Raw genomic sequence first — 19,949 nt, forward strand, 5'->3', positions numbered from 1 at the left:
TCACAGACTTCTCCTTTGAGCCACAACCAGAAAAAACTAATTGACATTTTCTCCTGGGAGACGACTTCTCAAAAATTAATATAAATTCTACCTCTCGTGGGCCTAAAAGGATTAGACTGAACGGTCACTCGAGGGCCTGGCATTTTGTTCAGAGACGTGTGATGGTTTATACAGAGCCTGTCACAGACAAAGAAGAGTCCTTCAGAGAACAGCAGTCTGAACAGAGCTAGCAGAGAGCTAACCCTCAGCTCTCCAGCAAATACTTCCAGCAACGTCTCTTCACAAGGGAGAAGCCTCCGTGTCTGAGGTGTCCAGTGACGAACCTCGAATGCACTTTCAAGAGCGAACCTCGGAAAAGATGACCCCCTCCGAGTGGCATGATATTTATAGCGGCCAATTAACCGCTCCTCCTCAGGATTCCTCTCAAAATAAGGAAACGTAGCCTACTTCGGAAATAATTAGTTCTGTGACCTCGTCTGGTCCACTTTAACGAAGACTTCCACTCCAGTGCGTTCTTATCGGACGGGCTACAGAACAAGTCTGGGCAGCATTATACACCCCAGGGGTTTCCTCTCCTCCAGAAAGTGTTTACGAGTCTTTCCGCACTTATAATAACACTGATAATTTTGCGAGTCGAGAAGCAGGTACGTGCCAAGACTGCGTTTACGGCCAAGCTGTGGCTTTATGTCTTACCTGCTGTCTTACAGTGAAACTGCCATACACTGGAGAGCACTCCGTTCTGGTTTTGTTCCCAAAACTATCAATAAAGGCCACATTTTGGCTATACTGTATGCTTCCATACTCCAAGGCAGTGAATGCTGTTAAATGATGAAATTCTGAGAGCCATTATAACTCAGGCTACCTAATGGCACCACCCTGACTATCCCCTCACATGTAAAAAACCCACTGGCTCCAAGTCCTGTGCACACTTCACCCTTCATAGTCATACAGCTTCCCTCTCAAGGGCATAGTAGAAACAGAGAGAGAGAGAGAGAGAGAGAGAGAGAGAGAGAGACGCACATACATGCACACACAGCATACACACGTACAATCTTACACGCAGACACGCGTGCAGTCACACACAACACAGGCAGACAGAGACATCACAACATCACTTACTGCCATTTCTGTTATAAGCTTGTTTTTTTGAACTAATCCATAATCTAGCAGTTAAATCAGTTTAATGTATACTCTAAATCTAGCATAAGCTATATTGTACATAGTTCTATTTTGTAACCTCTGCTTTGGCAACACAAGTGCCTATATTTGTCATGCCAATAAAGTGCTTTGAAATTGAAATTAAGAAAAAGAGAGAGGTGGGGAGAGAGATATACACAGACACAGACCACACTTGGACTCAGCCCCGCCCCTCAGTGGCAAGGCACGCGCCAGGCAGCGTGTGCCCCTGGGAGGGCAGAGGGAGCAGGAGCAGCGGGGGGCACGCTGGCACGCCACTTCCCAGGTAATGAAGCGTAAGCGTTGCAAATGAGCCCAGATGAGGACAACCGGAGGGAGATGGAATCTTCCCCTGCGATGAACTGATGGCGGAGGAGTGTGAGAGCGAGGGAGAGAGGGGGAGAGAAGAGGAGGAGGACGGGGCACGGTTGGCGGCCCTCACACGGCTCCCAGCCTGCTCACCGGTCCCGGGCGGGGGGGGGGGGTGCGGCGGTCCTTCTGGGGTCACTGACCGCACCGTCAAATTTCCGCATGGCTACAGCGTGTGTTCTCAGCTGTGAAAATTCTGATGTTTCTCGTTTTATCCTAAAGAGGAACAGAGAGGTCACCGCTCCTCAGTTTGAATGGAAAAAAACGGTCCGGAAAACGGTTGGAGTTCACCCGTCGCTCTGCTACGTGAACAAACCCGCAACGACTCACTGCGAGCAGAGAACGGAAACGCTAAAGCAATTCATTGGAACGTGATGCTGGAAACTACATGCTTTAAATAAATTGAATTAATTCACATTTGTAATACCCGGTCTTTGTTATGTCTTTAATCTCGGGAGAGAGCAACTACAACCGGGAATATTCCAAGAAACATTACTACCCTCTGGCTTTTTTCTTTCTGAAGGAATTTCTTAAACGTGGAGACAAACGTCCTGTTTGTTTGTTGAGGTTAGACTGTTCCGCTTCGTTTGGCCTACCAGCAGAGTATCGCTGGGGACCTCTGACCTTTCTCCCAGAACTGGGCTTGTGCTATTCTAGGTGGCCAGCTAAGCACTAGGGACAGCAGATTTCATAGCTACGGAGCATGTGATAGTCAGATACTGCTGATCTTGCCTTACCTGATTTATTATGCCAAGACTGGTTTTTATTTTCCACGATAAATAAAAATAGCACTGGTAGTAAAGCATTAGCCTGTGTGTGCATTTTAAAATTACAGTTGCATCTACAAGCCCAGGTACACTGTCACTTATATTAGTATGTGTGGAAATAAACCTTTTCAGCATTTCCCTGAGTTGTGAAATGAGGGGGCTGTGCTTCTTGGTGCAACAGTCAGACCTGGAGCACAGCGCTAGCACGAGATTTAGACTGCGCACAAGATTTATTGCGGGAAGGAAAGCCAGCTTTGCTGTTTTGGAACACGGAGAGTCCAGGAGAATAAGTTAAGCATTGTGATGTCACTTCCTGCACTTACAGCTGGGTTTCCTGTCCCGAGGAATGTTCTCTGTTTGATTGGCAACAGCAACTGTGGGCTGGGGAGAGAGCGCAAGGCGCCGCCAAGAAAATTAAGTTAAGCTAACCATTAAAAGGAGGGAGGCAGAAAAGAACAATGGACAGAGAGTTTGAGAGGAGAGGTTGAGAAAGGATTCAGATGAGATGGAGACTGTCCAATGGGAGAGAAGCATAGAGCAGGCCTGTTCATGATCACAGAGAGGGGGACAGCGGACTAAGTGGGGTAGAGGTCAGCACAGCTGGGAAAGCCATCGTTCCCACGACAGGATGAACTCATCTAACCATCACACACACACACACACACACATCTGCCCACACGCACACACCACACACACACACACACACGCACGCACACACACACACACATGTACGCACACAAACAAGCATAAAATCAATTTTCTGCAAGGTACTGTGATCTCTCCCTGTGGCCTGATTTTTCCAAACCCTAAAAATTTATCTAAAGCTCCACGTGAGCAGCATTGCATTTCAGGCTTACACAAGAGGGCCCTTACACCGTGCCCACGGTGGGCCGACCGCAAACGCGGCAAATTTCAGAGACACTTTTCTGACAACACCCAAGCGAAGTGTACACAGAGCCGAACCCTGAGCTCTCCCACACGCATGCAGGATTTCCCCAACACGGACTCCGGCTTCTAATTAGACGGCCACAGGAATGCACCCGCCCCAATTCATCCATTCCACTTCCTGTCCCTCTCTCCCCCTCTCGGTTTTCCCACAGCCCGGGCGGGGCAGGGCCAGGAGGAGCCCCTGGGAGGAGTTTGGGAGGGGGGAAGCGGCGGGGGGAATGGTGCAACCATGATGGGAGAGGAGAGGCCAGAGCACAGCGGATGCTTATCCCCACCCAAAACGCAGCTGAGATAGGACCCTCTCTTCAACCCCTGAACTCCCCCTCTTCCTATATCCCTGAGCAAACCCACCACCAAGCTAATACACACGAACGCAAAAGACAGACACACACACGCACACATGAATCCAAACACACACTCGCACACACGCATGCACACACGAGCACAGACACAAACACACACACACACACACACACGTACACATACACGCACACACACACACGGTGATGATGGTGTGAGTGGGACTGCGACCATATATGACACCTCACCTTCCTCCTCCTACTCCTCCTCCTCCGTGCGCTCCCACACAAAGGTAGCGAGTGTTCCCCTGCAGCTGGGCTACAGGCTCTGGCAGCGGGTAGGTGGGAGGGGGGGGGGGGGGGGCGGAATGTGATCTGGGACACGCCTGGCCCTTCTCCACGCGGTCTGTGTGCAGTGGGGGGCTCTAAACTGCCTCCCTCACCACTCCGCCCGCCCGTGAGGTGCGGTGGGCCGTGTTGCGCAACGGCGGCGGACGACCGGCAGTAAATATCCACTCTGAACGGTCCGACATTCCAGGAAAACACTTCACCGCAAAACATTCACCCCCAACACGCTGTTAAAATACATTAATGCTACATCACTATAGCTCAATGAAGCAGATAGCCATGCTAAAAATGTCAACCCTGAAATGTAAAAATTCACTGTAAAACCCATATAGCTATCTCAGGTGTCAGCTCAAACCAAGAACTGATTGCAAATATTAAGTAAGGTACTTGGTACATACTGATGCCATCCTTACTAACTGCCATAGCAACCATGAAATCAAATCTATTCGTCCTTGTCCCAAAGGCAATTCGTTCACAGAGCTTCAGGCAAATCCCACCATACTGTTTCAGGCAGGACAACAGGCAAACGCACTATACAAACAACCAAGGGAAATCATAAACACCACGCCAAACACCAGCTTCAAAACAGCATCAGGGCAGAGCAGCTTTGCAGCATGCAGTCATGCATCATACTTTTAATATTAATATAGAGACTGACGTACCAAAGCTATGTAAGGGAATTTACTGCAGTATAACTGAGTTATCCTACAACAGCCTAAAGTTAATGCTATACCACCTCAATATATAAGCTGATAATGCAATTAAATTGCAGGTTTTAAAGCCTCTGAGGATCTTACCACCAGCTCTGGATATTAAATTACTCACTTTTCCAATTCTGATTTAATAAAAGCATTACCATACAATTCAACCTTTCAAAACCACCTTCGTAAGAGTTCAACAAATGGAATGCGTTACTATGGTTTCACGCCCCTGAGGTTTCAAAAACCATCAAACCCGCCCACTTTCACAATAGATGGCGTGCGAGAGGTTTAGAAGCACTTCTTGTGCTTTCTATCATTGCAGTCAGGACAACTCTCGTATTTACACTGACAAATATGCAATGAAATTTTCGTTTGTAGCTGAATGGATCTGCATTAGGCACTTTGCATGCAACCTATTAAACAAGGAACATGATACATCTCCCCTACCAACAGGAGAAATATCAAAAAACCTCCCAGTACCTAGAAGCAGATCCAAACAACAGGTGAAAGCTGGGGAGGTGGAGGGTGAGCAGAATTCTGTGAGCTGCAGCAAGCGTAGCAGGCAAAAAGCAGCTCTGGAGAGGTCTAACAGTAAGTTTAAAAAAGGCGCACCATTAGTGATGTGTGCATGTGAACATGTAGTGGGTCTACGATTGGGTGAGCATGGGAGCACGTAGTTGCTGAGGTCGGCCAATGGTTGGCTGCAGCAAGAGTTTCCTGACCCAACTTCCTTTGCGCATTTCACGTATGACATTTCTTTTTTACTGCTTAGGCCCAAATCCTAAATCAGGCTTAAATGAAATATTTAACAGGCACATTTTGAACAGCCAAGCAGTGGTTTTATTGCTCAGGGGACTGTTCTACTGGGAACTCCCAGAGCACTGAGGTCCTGTTGTTGGATGCAATGATGTGGAGCTGAAGAATAGGTTGTCCAGTCTTCTCCGGGTCCTCGCTGGCTTCGCTCAGATCCGTATAACAGAGAGAAGAGCCTGGCCGCACTGATCTACCCGGCTTCTACCGGCACACAGCCAAATCACCACGGCTACCGCAGCAGCGAGTCTGTGTCGCACGCGGGGCGTGCACCCCGACCCCGGGCCCACGCGACAGGCCCCGTCAGGGGGATTCGGCATTCCACCGCACACCGGAGACCGCTCAAAACAGCTACGCGGGGTTCAGGTTCCCCTCGAGTGAGGGAAAGGAGAATGCTTGAGAATGTTTGATGGCGAGAACGGGCTGTTCAGCCCAAGCAGGCCCCTAGTTCAGCCTATAAGTCTGAAAGCTACCCAGCACTGTGACAGGTCTGGTCCCAAGTTCACTAAGGGTCACTGCTTCTATAATGAGTGAGCTATAAAAACCACTTCTTAGTAAAATTCCACAGTGAATTTTAGGGGTGAGTAAGTGAATTGTGTGTGGGCCCTGCAATAGATTGGTGACCTGTTTAGGGTGCATTTCTGCCTCTCGCCCACTGCATGCTGGGATACGCGCCAACTCCCCACCGCAACCCAGACCAGGAATGAGCAGCTCAGAAAATGGATGAATGGACGGAAAGCCACACATGCAGACATCACGATTAACCAAACATTAGCGTATCAAAATGAAGGTCCAGCCTTGGCCGGGCCGGTGTTTTTGCACCGTTCGGCTGCAGGGCTTGCGGGGTAGCTTTTGGCACGAGGAGCCGGGCGGAGCGCAGGTTCCTCAAGAGCTCCGTTACGCGAAACGGACCGCTCCTCCGAGCAGCTGAACCGCAGCTCACCGCTGCTGACACGAGGAGAGGAAGTTCGAAATTCACCCCGAAAGCAAACATTCCTTTACTCCCAGCGCTAACCCCACAGGGCTAGCCGCAGCTCTACACACGGAGCCTGCAAAAACCATTTAACTGTACGCATCGCTAATGTTTCAGGGCGGCGGATGGAAAACACAAATGTTATCTATTCCCCGTGAAAGAACACAAGAAATTGATGTCTTTTAAACGCTGAAAAAACAGGCCTACAGGATTAGATCTGACGGGCCTTTGAAGTCGCTCTGCGGTCTTTCATGTTGGCAGGGGAAACCGTTCCACGTTGCTGCAGAGTCATGAAGAAATTAAGAAAAGAAGAAAATCTGAATGAGATTAATTTGTGACAGTTGCCGTCTGGGGAGGGCACGTGTAATTAATTAGGAAGTGGCAGAACACAAAGCCTGTTAAACAGCTTCACTTCGCAGCGGGAATCTGCAGAACCACAAAGCAGATCCTCGTATCGATTAAATCATAAGAAGTCATTTCCAAGCAAAGATGCGCAAGGCTATTATCTACGCTTTCCTTCAGACACACAGCACAGAAGGAATTACTGAGGCCCAGGAACTCGAGGCATTAAGAATGTCTTTCAGTCTCTCTCCACTTTCAATGGAATAGAACAGAGCAGGTACGGTCGCCTCTTGTCTGTCAAACAACTTCAGATGCAGATAATGCAGTCCTTGTCACTGCCTTAACTGTGGAGCTCTTAAGATAACAGGTCATTTTTTCAGCAGTTCCTTTAAACGCATAGCTTAAGACAGCAGGTAAAATGCACTGCCTGCTGTATAAGTCTTTGTCTGCCTCGGCCTATCACCCACATTCAGCTGAACGTGTCGTCTGTCACTCACAATGCCATCTGCCTTTGCCTTGCCGTCTGGCTAGTTTTCTTAATGGTGCCCGGCTTCCTCCTTAGCCTCAAAGTAAGAAATGGGCTAATCGTCTCCACACCCAAACAGTACAGAGAGATCACTGCAGAGTGGGTGGGGGTGGGGGTCACTACTGACCACACCCTTGCACTCTCTTGAGCTCCCTAATCCAAGGTGCTTTGTGGGGGTGGGGGGGGGCAGTGAGTGAGGTTCGGAGGGGCGGCGGGGGGGGGGGGGGGTTGATCACAAGTGCTGCTGCTAGCAACCTGCGCCGCTCAAAATCCAGGGGGCTTTTCCTACGTATGAAACCAGTGCTAAAGAAATCTGGGGCTAATCAGATCATCAGGTATAATACTAGCAATAACACCCCTGAGCTGGGCGCCACACAAAAGCCTTTCCAAATATAGATGTCCGTCTGGAAGTGGAATCGGGTAACCTTTGTGACCCACAAAGGTGTAGGAGGTGGGCGATAGTCTGGGGCTTGAGCCACACAGCTGTTCGCCCATTAGGGTTCAGTCACACACACCACCCATACACACACCACCCTCCACCCCTTGCCACTGGCTGATACGAGGCAGTGGTGACGTGGACAGCCTGCCCAGTGCCTGCACCACATGGAGACCTCCCTGTGCCGTTCACTACTGCCACTTGGCAGGGTTAGTTCAAAACTCAGCGAAGGGGTACAAATGGGTCTGCTGGCTGTGGTGCTGCCCGGGAACTCATGCTTTGGGGGAGGGGGGGGGGGGCGTCTGAATGGGACCTGCAATTTTCATACACTTAACAAGAAGAAAAGCCCCCATTTGGAGTTAGCCAAAATTTTGACTTCCACGCTGAAGGGGGAGTCTGCATTTCACAACAAGCCGGAACGTCCTTATTTAGAAGACGGTGGATAGGTCACTGTGGAAAGAATGCTCGGAAGAGCGTGTAAGATAAGTAGCTCAGGGGGCATGTTGCGATAGCTCTGTCTGCCTTAAGAGAGGCTCGGCTATGGTAATTTCACAAACGACCAACCCATAGCCGGGGCCTTCTCAGGGGTGTAATAAAGTCCACAGAAAAAAGAGCCAAATTATCGCAGTTCTTGGAGACCTTGCTAATCCCAACGCATATAAAATGGCCTACATTTCTTAATGTGTAGGGGGATGGGGGTGTAAATCTGTGGCTGAGGCTAGCCAGAAGCTGTCAGACTTACACTCCAGATGAGCCGAGTGAAATACTGGACTCATTAGCATTTTAAATGAAGGCAGTGACCTGGCCTTGCTCTTCAGGACGTACGACTGGCGTTGGCTAATGCGACTTCGGATCTCACAACAGCTGCTGCCTTTTAAGACTGGAATTTTTCACCCATGCGGAAGATCAATGGATTTTCAGCGCAGCAGCCACTGTACAGACAAAATTCTCTGGCGTCTGCACAAGCGTATCGCAGCTGATTTTATACAGCCATTATTTAATTTCAGTTTCAACAGACTATAGATTACCTAGTATAAAAATGGAGAACACAAGAAGAGGATTAGTCTGCTTCTGTAGTCCCACCCACCAATCCGGCAGGGAAAATGTACCGGGTAGCCTGGAAGAGGGGGTTACAAAAAACCCCTTCAAGGTCTTTTTCATCGAGGCTGGTTTCTTGATCAGACCTGATCCAGAACCCACAATTCTGCTCAGGCCACCATCTCCGCACATTGCTTTGTCACACCGGGGCCCAAACCACTTTTACAACTGAACTGAATCAAATGCAGATTTTCTTCTGCGTCCAGTGGAAGAGGTGGAATGTCCAGGTGTCAGAAAGTAAAAGTCCTGTCATGTGTTTATTCCACCCACGAACTCAGTCAGCTGATTCCACTGATTAGTTCCACCTCCTGGCTGAAGAATTGTGCAAATGCAGGTGCCTGGAACAAAATACTGGGGAGGACTTTTAGTTTCTGAACTGCTGGTGCAGTGTGAAAGGGCACTTAACCGTTTGAAGAGTATCTTTTTTTGGAATGTTTTTTCAGACGTGTTCTAGAGCTCCATTGCTTTCAATTACCAGTAGTAGATTGTTACACCAGCATTATAATATTCCATTAGCATTCTAGTCACATATTTGTGATCTCACACCTTAAAAGGTTAAGAAAAGAGCAAGGTGGAGCTCAGCGCTAATCTGAGCTACTGTAAGAAAGCCCTAATGCCCGGCCGCACAGACAGGGAGAAATGACCAGACACTGCAGTAATGGTATGAGGAGGCAGGGCAGCTCCCTACAGCAAGAGAGCCTCATACACCACAGCAGCAGCAGCAGCAGCAGCAGCCCGCACAGGTTCTCCCTCCAGCCTGCAGACCAGATTAACCCCAGCCGCTAAAAGCTGCAGTCTCTCCAACGCCATGCAAAGCGCTGCTAGCTCAGCCCTTGTTGCAGGATGTCCAGCTTGTCGCGCAAAACACGCCGCAATCGGCAAGCGCAGTACGGGCTACTAGAAACCGTACACGCTCCGTTAACGCGCTCTTAAACCTAGATTACAGCTCCACTAGCGTAAAGGCGTCGGTATGCTCGAGCTCCGGGGGCTTATTTACGAGACGGTTCATCCTTCCCCGCGGTGCACCTGCATCTGTGCATGCGATTGATGTGTGTTTTTCTTTTATTTTTAGTTCCTGCGGTGATATCGTCCACAGATGCCATAAAACAGATGTAGGCCTACATTACATTACAGGCATTTAGCAGACGCTCTTAACCAGAGCGACTTACACAACTTTTACATAGCATTTTACATCCATTTATGTATCCATTTATACAGCTGGATATAGGCCTATACTGAAGCAATTCCGGTTAAGTACCTTGCTCAAGGGTACAACGGCAGTGTCCTACCTGGGAATCGAACCTGCGACCTTTCGGTTACAAGCCCAGTTCCTTACCCACTGTGCTACACGCCGTCCATGTAGGGAGTACTAAACACACTCTCTCTCCAGTTTCGACCGCAGCCTTCACATAAACAGTCACGAAGGGTCACACTCACCACTTCACATCTTTAACGCTGAGGGATAAAAGTTAGTGTGACACACGATATGAGTGAGTGTGCGGCAGGTTTATGGAACGTGCATGTGTGTGAAAAGTGCGTCAGACAGTGTCTGTATGTATGTGTATGCGTGTTGAATGTGAGCGGGGATTAGGGTTGTGTTGCTCGATGATATATCGAGGAATCAGCGACCATCATGAGGGATCACAATCTCTACTCCTAGAGCAGATTTTTTTTTAAATTATTCTGATTTTATATATACAAAGTATGTGCGTTTATGTGTATGTGAATGCTGTGAGTCTACGTGTGTGTGTGTGGGTTGTTACTGTGTGTATTAGTCAAAGTGTGTGTGTGTGTGTGTGTGCATGCGTACGTGTAGCAGTGTGTGTTCCTGTCACAGTGTTTTGGGTGTGTATGATGTGTTATCGTATTTAGGCTATGTGTGTAATGATATCTTTGGAACCCCACAGAATGGCAGGACAGTTATTACTGGAAGCACAGGGGCTACAAGGGTTCTCCTGTCAGAACCCACATTTAATTTGCCTGAATGTATGAAACCTGAATCATTTATGAACCCAGCCAAACATTTTGACTGCAAAGCAAGATAACTGTTTAACCGAAAAAAGCTACCGAAAAGCCCTGTAACCAAAACAGACTAATTTGCTTTCTCTCTATCCTCCCCACCCCTGCTCATAAATACAAAGCTTCCTCCTAAAGCCATCTACAGTTTCCACAAATTTCCATATCTAATGCCGTAGGACTTGTTCTTCTGTTGAATAACAAATTGCTGCAGGTGAGATTCTAGCTCATATCATGCTGTCACCTTCACCAAAAAAATAAATATGAATAAAATTTGTTAAGAAAAATCGTGCAGTTTAAAAGAGTCTGCTCATTGCTTCATCATTTCCCTCACCTTACTATGTATGGCCATTTGAAAAAAAGTATACTAAGAATACTTAATATAAACGTGAATTATACTCCAAGTATTCTGAAGTACAAAATAGCATACTTCAGGTATACTCCAGCATACTATTTTTCCACATGGGAGCTCAATCCTTCTCCCTCTCTGTAATGCAGAGAACAGACAGTAAGGCTCTCTTGACGTTTCCAGATTGTATTTCTCCAAGGTCACACCAATGAGTTTTTCCTCCGTCTTTGAGGCGTAGGTGACACCGGGTGATCCTAAGCAGAGATTTCTCTGAGACGGTCGACTCTCTGCCAGTTTGGGCTCTGGTTACTAATGGCGCCCAGGCTCGCCGCGGTCCGTGTTTGATCAATAGAGATTGTGTGTCTCGGGCCTTCTATGACAGATCGGTTGACCCCATTGCTTCACGCGGTACGGTTTCCATGTGCTTCCCAACAGTCACACCTCACACTGGCAGGGAAAGTGCCACAGTCACACACACACACACACACACACACTCCACCAATGGAATTCATACACTTCTTTCCCAGAAACCATCCTGAAAGTAGAACACTGACCAGGAGGGTGGAGGGCAGGGGATGGGGGTTTGGCATGAGGCAATCTCAGCAATACTAAAACCTCCTTCCAAGAAGAAGCACAGAGAGCAAGAGAGAGAGAGAGTGCGAGCGAGAGACAAAGACAGAGACTGAGAGAGAGAGCGAAAGGACATATCCGTGTCTCTCTCCTTATCTCTCTCTTCCAGGCCGCTGAAGCTGCTCGGTCACTGGGGGGGAGCAGGGGCAGCTGTAGCCGGACGACCGGCACATTAAATAAAAACATAGGCCTACAGTCTGCAGAGTAACCCCCCAGGCATGAGAAGATTCATGCTCTGAACAAGGGGACGCCGTGACACCATGGAAAATAAAGAACTCAAACCGCGTACGCGTAGAACTTCACCTTCGTTCCCTCCCTCCTTGTAGACGGAAAACAGACCCCATTAGCACGGCTGCCCTGCACACTTCGCGCACTTGTCCTATGGAATTACGCACAGCCCACGCACCCTCAGCACGCAATCACCGTTAATGCTGGAGGTCGCTGCCGCCGAGAGCACATCCAGGCGTGGACTTCAAACGAGACCATAAACCCCTCGTCCCCGCCCCCCGCTTTGCATAACAGAAGGCGACAGCCCCGGCGTCGGGCTTAATCCCCGTACCGAGGATGAAGAGGGCTGACCGATGACGAAGGGCGCTTGACTGACGTTCCTGGCTTCGGGACAGCCGGGGCCAGGCCCCGAGGCCCTCTCCCTCCCCCCCCCACCCCCCGGCGCAGGGGGGCCTGGCTCCAGCTCCGGCTCGGGGATGCAGCACATCCCCGGATCACGTGCGTGCGACCCTCTCTCCGCTGCCGACTCAGCCGCACTTCTCATAGCATTAGTATTGATTTTGCTTTTTTTTATCGCCGTCATGCGAGTGCAGGATCTCCGTTTTATCAGTTATCGTTATGTTTTTATTGTAATTGCTATACGACAATGGGCCGCGCAGCCGGCCGCTGGTTGCCATTAGCGGCTCTGCGGGTCGTGAGGGCCAGTCAGCTCCCCTGGAGGAGATGCCCGGCGGCTCGGAAAGGGCCAGCGACCGGCCTGTTAGAGAGAGGGGAGGGTCTGGCCTTTCTCAAGTGCAGCCGCACGTCTCTGTAGAAACAGGCTGCTCTGGGACACGAGAGAGAGATTGACTGTCATGGTAGTGATCACTGAGTGTGTGTGTGGGTGGGTTTGTGTGTGTGTGTGTGTGTGTGTGCGTATGAACCTCGGCCATGCTCCAAAGCACATAATGGCCACCAATGGTTTCAGAGCAGACCTTAATTTCCTGACTAATAGCACCACTTATTGTCAAGGTGTTTGCTGTAGCCAAGACAAGCCCTTGAGGTCAGGAAATGAATGAGCACTTTGTGCACTAGCCTTGGTACTACAACATAGACAAAGCTTTAATGAACACAGCAACAACTTTCCCTTCACTAAATACCATTTTTTTAAAAGCTTGATGCTGGTGAGTCTTTTGATTGCAGTCATACTGACATGCACTTCACCTTGCAACACAGGAGTTTTAGAAACATTTTCCCCCACGATAAAAGCATAAATCGCAACGTCCGGAACATTTACGTCCGTGAGAGCTGAATTTCAAGAGTGTGACTGAATGTCACTGCCTGAAAAGTTCAGGCCGTCTGTATCTGCCGGTCTGATCCGAATGCCCTTTTCAGCAGCAGACAATGAGAGCTTGCGGAGCTCAAACATGATTCACACACACAATCTTTACCAACATTCAGCTCAGGACATCCGACAATGATGAGTGAGACAGAGCTCAAAATGTTGAGAGAGGGAGCGACAGAACTCACTCCCTTGGGAGAGGAGTGACTTTCATTCATTCATTCATTCAGTAGCAGCCATAAATCTGTCACGGAAGCACTATTGGTGTTTGCAGGGGGTGGAGCCCCTGCAATCTCCAATAACCCCTAAAACAATTGCAAGGCAGAGGGAATGGCAACATGCTTCTGAGATGGGATCTGCGATTTGTGCAGAAAATAGGAGGTTGGAAGAGGCAACTATCAAGGATACTTCGGAGTAGATTTCTATCCCTGCTTCAAAAGTCTGCCTTATAATGCTTATTCTGGAATGGCATACCAGGAAACCAAAATCAATACATCGTGGAAACAGAATCCCTCCCCCCAAAAAAATAAATATCACTGAATATCATCCTATGGCAAAACCACAAGGTGAAAACCCCTACAATGCAGATACTGTGGTTAGTTTCTCACATAAAACAACCAGCCTTGTGTAAACTTGTCCTCTAGCAAGTTGCTTCATGTCAAATAGTGGATCTGCTGTTCGCCATGGGATAAAAAAGGCTTTCAATTCAGTGAGAAAGTGACCTGCTGTTAAAACAGGTGAAAAAGATCTATAGTCATTGCAGTTCGATGCGGGCAATGGACCTCTCCCCTCTCTAATCCGTAGCAGCATTGGCACGTGCTACTGTACCAGTACAACTGATTTGACGCAGGTCCGTAATTGCTTCAGAAAACGGCTTGCAAATTTTGTAATTGAATACTCTTAACGCGTTGACATTAAAAAAAATAAAAAGAAAATAAAAATCGGAGTGAAAACACAACCTGTCACTTCGTTGAAGATAAAGAATCAATTAGTCAATTTTTTGGCGCTTTATGCTCACTCGACTCGCTACACAGTGTTTACTCAATGACAATGATAACCACGGACTACATGGCATAATCGTTACTAGTATTAACACATTTCATGTTCTACGTGAATTTCAAGAAAATGTTTAAATACATAGGCTACCTTTTCCTCCCTATAACTTCCGCAATGGAAAGATGCGTTCTGACCTTGTGGTGCAGAGAGCGCACCTGACATACTCCGCTCTACTGATGCGGTATCCGACGAAATTTAGCAAACAAGCTATATAACAAGTCTTCAGCAATATGTAAAGTAGGGCACTTATGTAGATAAATATATCCATTTAGCCTACCGGTTCCCGTATTAAATTGTATACAAAAACTACACACATATAATGCAGATAATGTACAAATTACTCAAAGCAGGCACAGATCATTCATCACGTCGGATAATTAAATGAAATGTTAAAAAAAAAATGATATCCGTCATACTTACTCGGTGATTCTTGGAGTTGTTCATGTTTGTGGTGGCTCCTGAGAAAGCTACAAACTCCAATCGGCCAGCACACTACTAATGCAGCAATACATGCAATATCCCGCACCCACACATCAACCTCCGCTATGCCAAGTCCAAGCCCACCTAATCACCTAGTTTCAGAACACCGATCGTACAACGGAGGTTTAATAATTCGGTTCAAGAGAAAAGAGACCAGTTACAAAAACGGAGAAGTCCTTGCTCGCTCAGGACCACCGGCGCCCGTCGCGGTCATCTGACCCTGATCATCTCTCCGGGTTGTCATCGGCTCCTCTTCGAGTTGCTTACCGCGGGGGGAGTTCAGATTGAACGGAGTGAGGACCAACCAGAGGTACAGCAGAAGAGGCGGGCGTATTTTAGTAGCCAAGTGTGAGCAGTGTTATAGATCAACGGCAATTTAAAGCATGCGAGCGCAAACTGATATCTCTAAATCTCCACCGAGGCGTTGCAATGATTTCCGAAATAGATGACAACGTGCTTCCGATACGCCGGGAGCTACTGCCGGACTTAACCACAGGAATACACTGTGCAGCCAATCTCCGTCTTGAATCGCAGTGAGAAGTACAGGCAATTTTTGAAGGAAAATAAAAACATGCCAAAGTCGCGTATAGAGCAACACTGAGCAGACACCAGATCCCTTCCTAAGCTTTGATCCAGCTCATGCCCTCTCTCTCCAGCTCGCCCATTTTAATTTCCACGGCCGCCGAAGACGTTTCGGGATTACATCATCGGCGATCTAACAATAGCGGTGGAGACAGTGGATGGCATTGTGCGAATGAGTGAAGACCGCGCATCCTTTAACTAGTATTTTGGTTATCTTAAACTACTGGAAATGTAGAACAACTTTCATTTTACTTGCATAACTCCAACAAATATGAAATAAACACAACAAAATAGATTATCTGCAGCAAAATTACAGATGTTTTTTTAAATTTTAATTCTGTTCAAAGCACACATTGTGAACTAGGCTACACTACACACGTGGTAATTCAACTGGCTAATGTGCGTAACAGTAGGCTACAAAAATGTTATGATGCTTGTTATTCTCGGACTTGTATCTGAATTACATTCTCACAATTAACTTTATGATACAATTAAAGACAATTAAACTTTATTGTACAATAAAATTATGCAGTACGCCGCTTCCCCTGTCAATCCACCTGCGGAAATAACTAATTTATTTCGCACTCATAGAGCTCTTAAAAATTGTGGAGATATGACACCACAGCCCCTTAATTAGAGCCGTCATTAACCTACTGACATACACGGATACACCCATCACACTCTAAGTGGCACTATCCGAATTTTAATTGCATCTTTCTTACAAGCAATCGAACCCACGTGATCATGTCATGAGCGTGTAAGCGCTGGGTTGAGAAACTTAGACCTCAGCACGCGCATACAGGATGATGACACTTACAATTTCCTGCACTCATATCAGCTCTCAATTAGCATATGGAGACAAGGGACAGGGTGCACACTAAACTGGTGTGTGTGTGCGTGTGCGTGAAGGTGTTGAGTGGGTAATACAGTAGCTCCTGGCAGACTGCAAATTTAAAACCCACCCATAATCCCGTAATGGGACTGTGCTCCCCATCCACCACAGGAGAGGAACGGTTTGTGGGATCGTAAGTCTCCCCTGAGGGGTTTCTGAATGAAAACGTATTACCATGTAGAGATGATAAAAAGATAAAAGGGGTGGGGGTACAAAGGAGAGGTCTGGGAAAGTTACAGCTGTGAGGCATTAGTGGGGTGTGGGGCGGGAGGGAGGGGTCAGACCCTCCTCCCTCATAGTGGGTGGGAGCCCCCAGTAACCCTGGTGTCTCCTTATCCATAATAAATCTTGCCTTTATCCTCTTCGATTGGACTTCCACAGTCCATCTCACTGAAATGCTACAAAACCAAACTAAGGTGTGTTTATTTTTCCAGGAAAAAATTTCTGGGGGGTCAACTTTACTCTCATTTTGGCATCAGTTAAAACCCGAGTTCTGCATTTAGTAGCTTATCCTCATCTGAAGTGGATTCCAAAAAGAAGCATGCTTTTGGAAAAAGGCAAGAAAAACAACTGGTTAAAAAAAAAACTTTAAAATATAAATGTAACATTTATATATAAAAAGGAAGGAATATGTCATTCAGTAGTGATTACTGAACCGTGAATGCTGAATGTTTCAGTTCTGTAATGTAAGCCTATGTGATGCAATGTTAGAGCATGTATTAAAGGTCTGAACTTGTATGGTGTATCAGGCCAGTGCACTCTCAGAAAAAAAGGTACCATTCAGTACCTAGAAAGGTACAATCGCTTGTCACTGTGGCAGTACCCCTTGAAGGTACAGAACTGTACCTTTACCAGAAAAAAAGGTACCATTCAGTACCTAGAAAGGTACAATCGCTTGTCACTAGTAGCTTTAGAGGTACAGTTTTGTACATGTACAAAATTTGTACCCTTGTGTACCTTTATGTCTGAGAGTGTGGGTACGAGCTCAAACAGAAGGCTGTTGTGTCATCGGTCGGTGTTCCTGGCCCTCCAGCATGCTGTGCTGATGTCGCTGAATTACCGGTGCACCTGTCGCCTCCGTCTCCGTGGGGACCTGACGGCGGCCAGAACGGCAGCCCGGCGACAGACTGAGGCAGATTAACGCACCTTCAGAGGTCCGTGCCAGAGAGAACCGCAGGCTTCCGTGCCTGTCCGCAGTGCCTCAAAAGGCTGGCAGGAAACGGCGGATGGAGCAGTTACTTCTGTGTGTGTGTGTGGGTGGCTGGGTGTGTGTGGGTGTGCAACATGTGCTTGTGTGTGCATGTGCGATTCTGCACATGAGCTTGTGTGTGTGTGTGTGTCTGTGTCTTTGTGTTTGTGTGTATACACATGTGTGTGTGTGCAACATGTGCTTGTGCATGTGTGCACATGTTTGTGCATGTCTGTGTGTGTGTGTGTGTGCACATGTTTGTGCATGTCTGTGTGTGTGTGTGTGTGTGCACATGTTCGTGAGTGAGTCTGCGTGTTTCTGCATGTGTGAAATCACCACCTAGTAGAACACAGAGCCAGGATGAAGGAATGTGAGTTAAAGAAAGTGTTGGAGGAGTGGAGGAGTGTGGGAAAAAGACATGGTGGAGCGGAGAGAGAGGACGAAGGGTCTAAAAAGGGAGGTATGGGAAAAGGATGGGTAGAATGAGAAAGAAGGCAGAAAAAAGATAGAAGGAAGATTACGGAGTGTGGGAGAGAAGAAAAGCAAGGAATTCTGGCAGTGTTTCAGCACACAAAACCATCCGCACCCACTTACAGCCCCAAGACTTTGCACATTACAGTCAACACATCTGCACCACCTGGGGATCACACTTCAGCTCTGGCCAAGGATTATGGAGGCGAGGCTTTCTTTCTGGCTCCTACACACCCACAAAGATCCCCTTAGCGAACCGTAGAAAGATTCGGAACCAGGGACGGCCAATCAGCACCCTGCATTCGGGGAATCTGAGGATGTTTAACAGAGGTTTTTGAGGACTGTGATCGGATACAGACACTTCTCCTGCTCAGGTTCCTTGTCGGTGCCTCTGTGTGGGTCGGAGCCTGAAACGGGGTCACTCAGTGTCTCTCGCTGCGGTAAACATGCTTCCACAAACAGCATTAAACATCCAGGTCTGTGGAACGGAGGCTGGACTCCAAACAGCTGTTCCATTTCCAGCGAGTCTGACTCCCCATAGGAGGACAATGTGATACAGACGAACGCAGCCAGTCAATGGAGAATGATTCATCGCAATACTCATTTGATGCATTCATGCTAATGAACACAGAGAATGAGTAAAACATGCATTCCGGCGCATCGCGTGCATCCCCATATGCGCACGCAGCGATGCGATGTCAGTGACCGTGACGGTCTGCAGGGGGATGATTCAGCACAATGCAGTCTGACGCACTGCCGTAGAGAGCCCGCAGCGTGAGCGGGATGGGCGTACCGTACGGACGGAGCCAAGTACAGCAAACAGCCAAGAAAGCCTGAACCAGCACCGGGAGATCGGGCTCAAATACAACAACAGCATCTGTGGCCAGCGTATCTAAACAAGCACTTCCTCAGGGGTGAGGAGTGTGAATTTACCAAGGGTCTGATATCACAGCCATAAGTCAGCGTGTTCAAATTCCAGGCGACAAAAGGTTCAAATACATCCAACTGTGTACAAAGGATGACCTGCAAGATATACGGTGTGTAGGCCTACTCAGAGGTAAGGTCCTCTGCCAGGTCAAATATATCAAATAATCTAATGTAATGTAAATTATGGTTGCATCTACAGCGTCATTAAATCTAAAGACACACATATATTGCCCTGCAGCATGTAAATATATCACGTAACAGCCACAAAGAATGCAAATCTGTTTTGTTTGGCGGTTTCCAGAACTAAGTTGTCAAATTGCAAAAAGCTGCCCAATAGGCCTATTTCACACCAAATTTATATTTTTCTCTAGTGCAGTATGCAGTCTCTAGTATCTGCCAAATAAATGTAATCCACTTTGTTTTTCAACAGTTCATTTTGTACTTGGTGCATAACCTGAAATACGATAACATAATATTTATTAAGCACTATCTTGGCCAATTCACATCCATCTTGTTCAGTGCGTCATGGTAGAAAGAGAGAGAGAGAAAAATCACCTTTTCCTGTCAGTGTTTGTGTGCAGAGGACACCTCCCTTCTACACAGTCCTTCACCCGACACAAGTGAAGGAAGAGTGAGGCTTCATGACCCCCAAAATGTACAAATGCACCTTGCATGTACAATCAACCACTCACTGACTTGAACCAATCACAGCTTTCCAATCACTGGGGAACTGAGCCTTCCAATTGGCTGACTGACAGCACACAGTAGTACCACCTAAAATGAGGCAGATGAAAACTCAGTGTCCCATCATTACACTACACCTCACTCTATGGACCACCCCACCGGTGTGGAGAGACTCTCCCCTGGCCTCCCTAGTGGTCAGACACAGGTAGTGCAGCCTGGGGACAGTAAATTACCACTGTGGAGATATTCATCCCGGAACACTCAAACCTGGGTTGGAAACCGCCACCCTCCCTCTCCCCTCCTTGGAGGAAGTACACCGGTACAGACAGGA

General features: G+C 47.7%; 1 protein-coding gene across 9 annotated transcripts in view; it reads right to left on the reverse strand.

The window, feature by feature from the left end:
- Positions 1-19,949, reverse strand: part of rtkn (rhotekin) — a 72,986-nt gene that overhangs the window by 22,124 nt on the left and 30,913 nt on the right. The window contains exon 1 of one of the 9 annotated variants that reach the window (XM_035378926.1): positions 14,814-15,559. The exons of the other annotated variants lie outside the window; for them this stretch is intronic. Within the exon in view, the coding sequence (XP_035234817.1) occupies positions 14,814-14,837 (24 nt within the window). The 5' untranslated portion in view covers positions 14,838-15,559. Of the gene's footprint in view, positions 1-14,813; positions 15,560-19,949 lie in introns of those variants that run through there. 9 annotated transcript variants of the gene reach the window in all.

This window comes from Anguilla anguilla, chromosome 10 (genome assembly GCF_013347855.1).
Source record: "Anguilla anguilla isolate fAngAng1 chromosome 10, fAngAng1.pri, whole genome shotgun sequence".
NCBI lineage: Eukaryota > Metazoa > Chordata > Actinopteri > Anguilliformes > Anguillidae > Anguilla > Anguilla anguilla.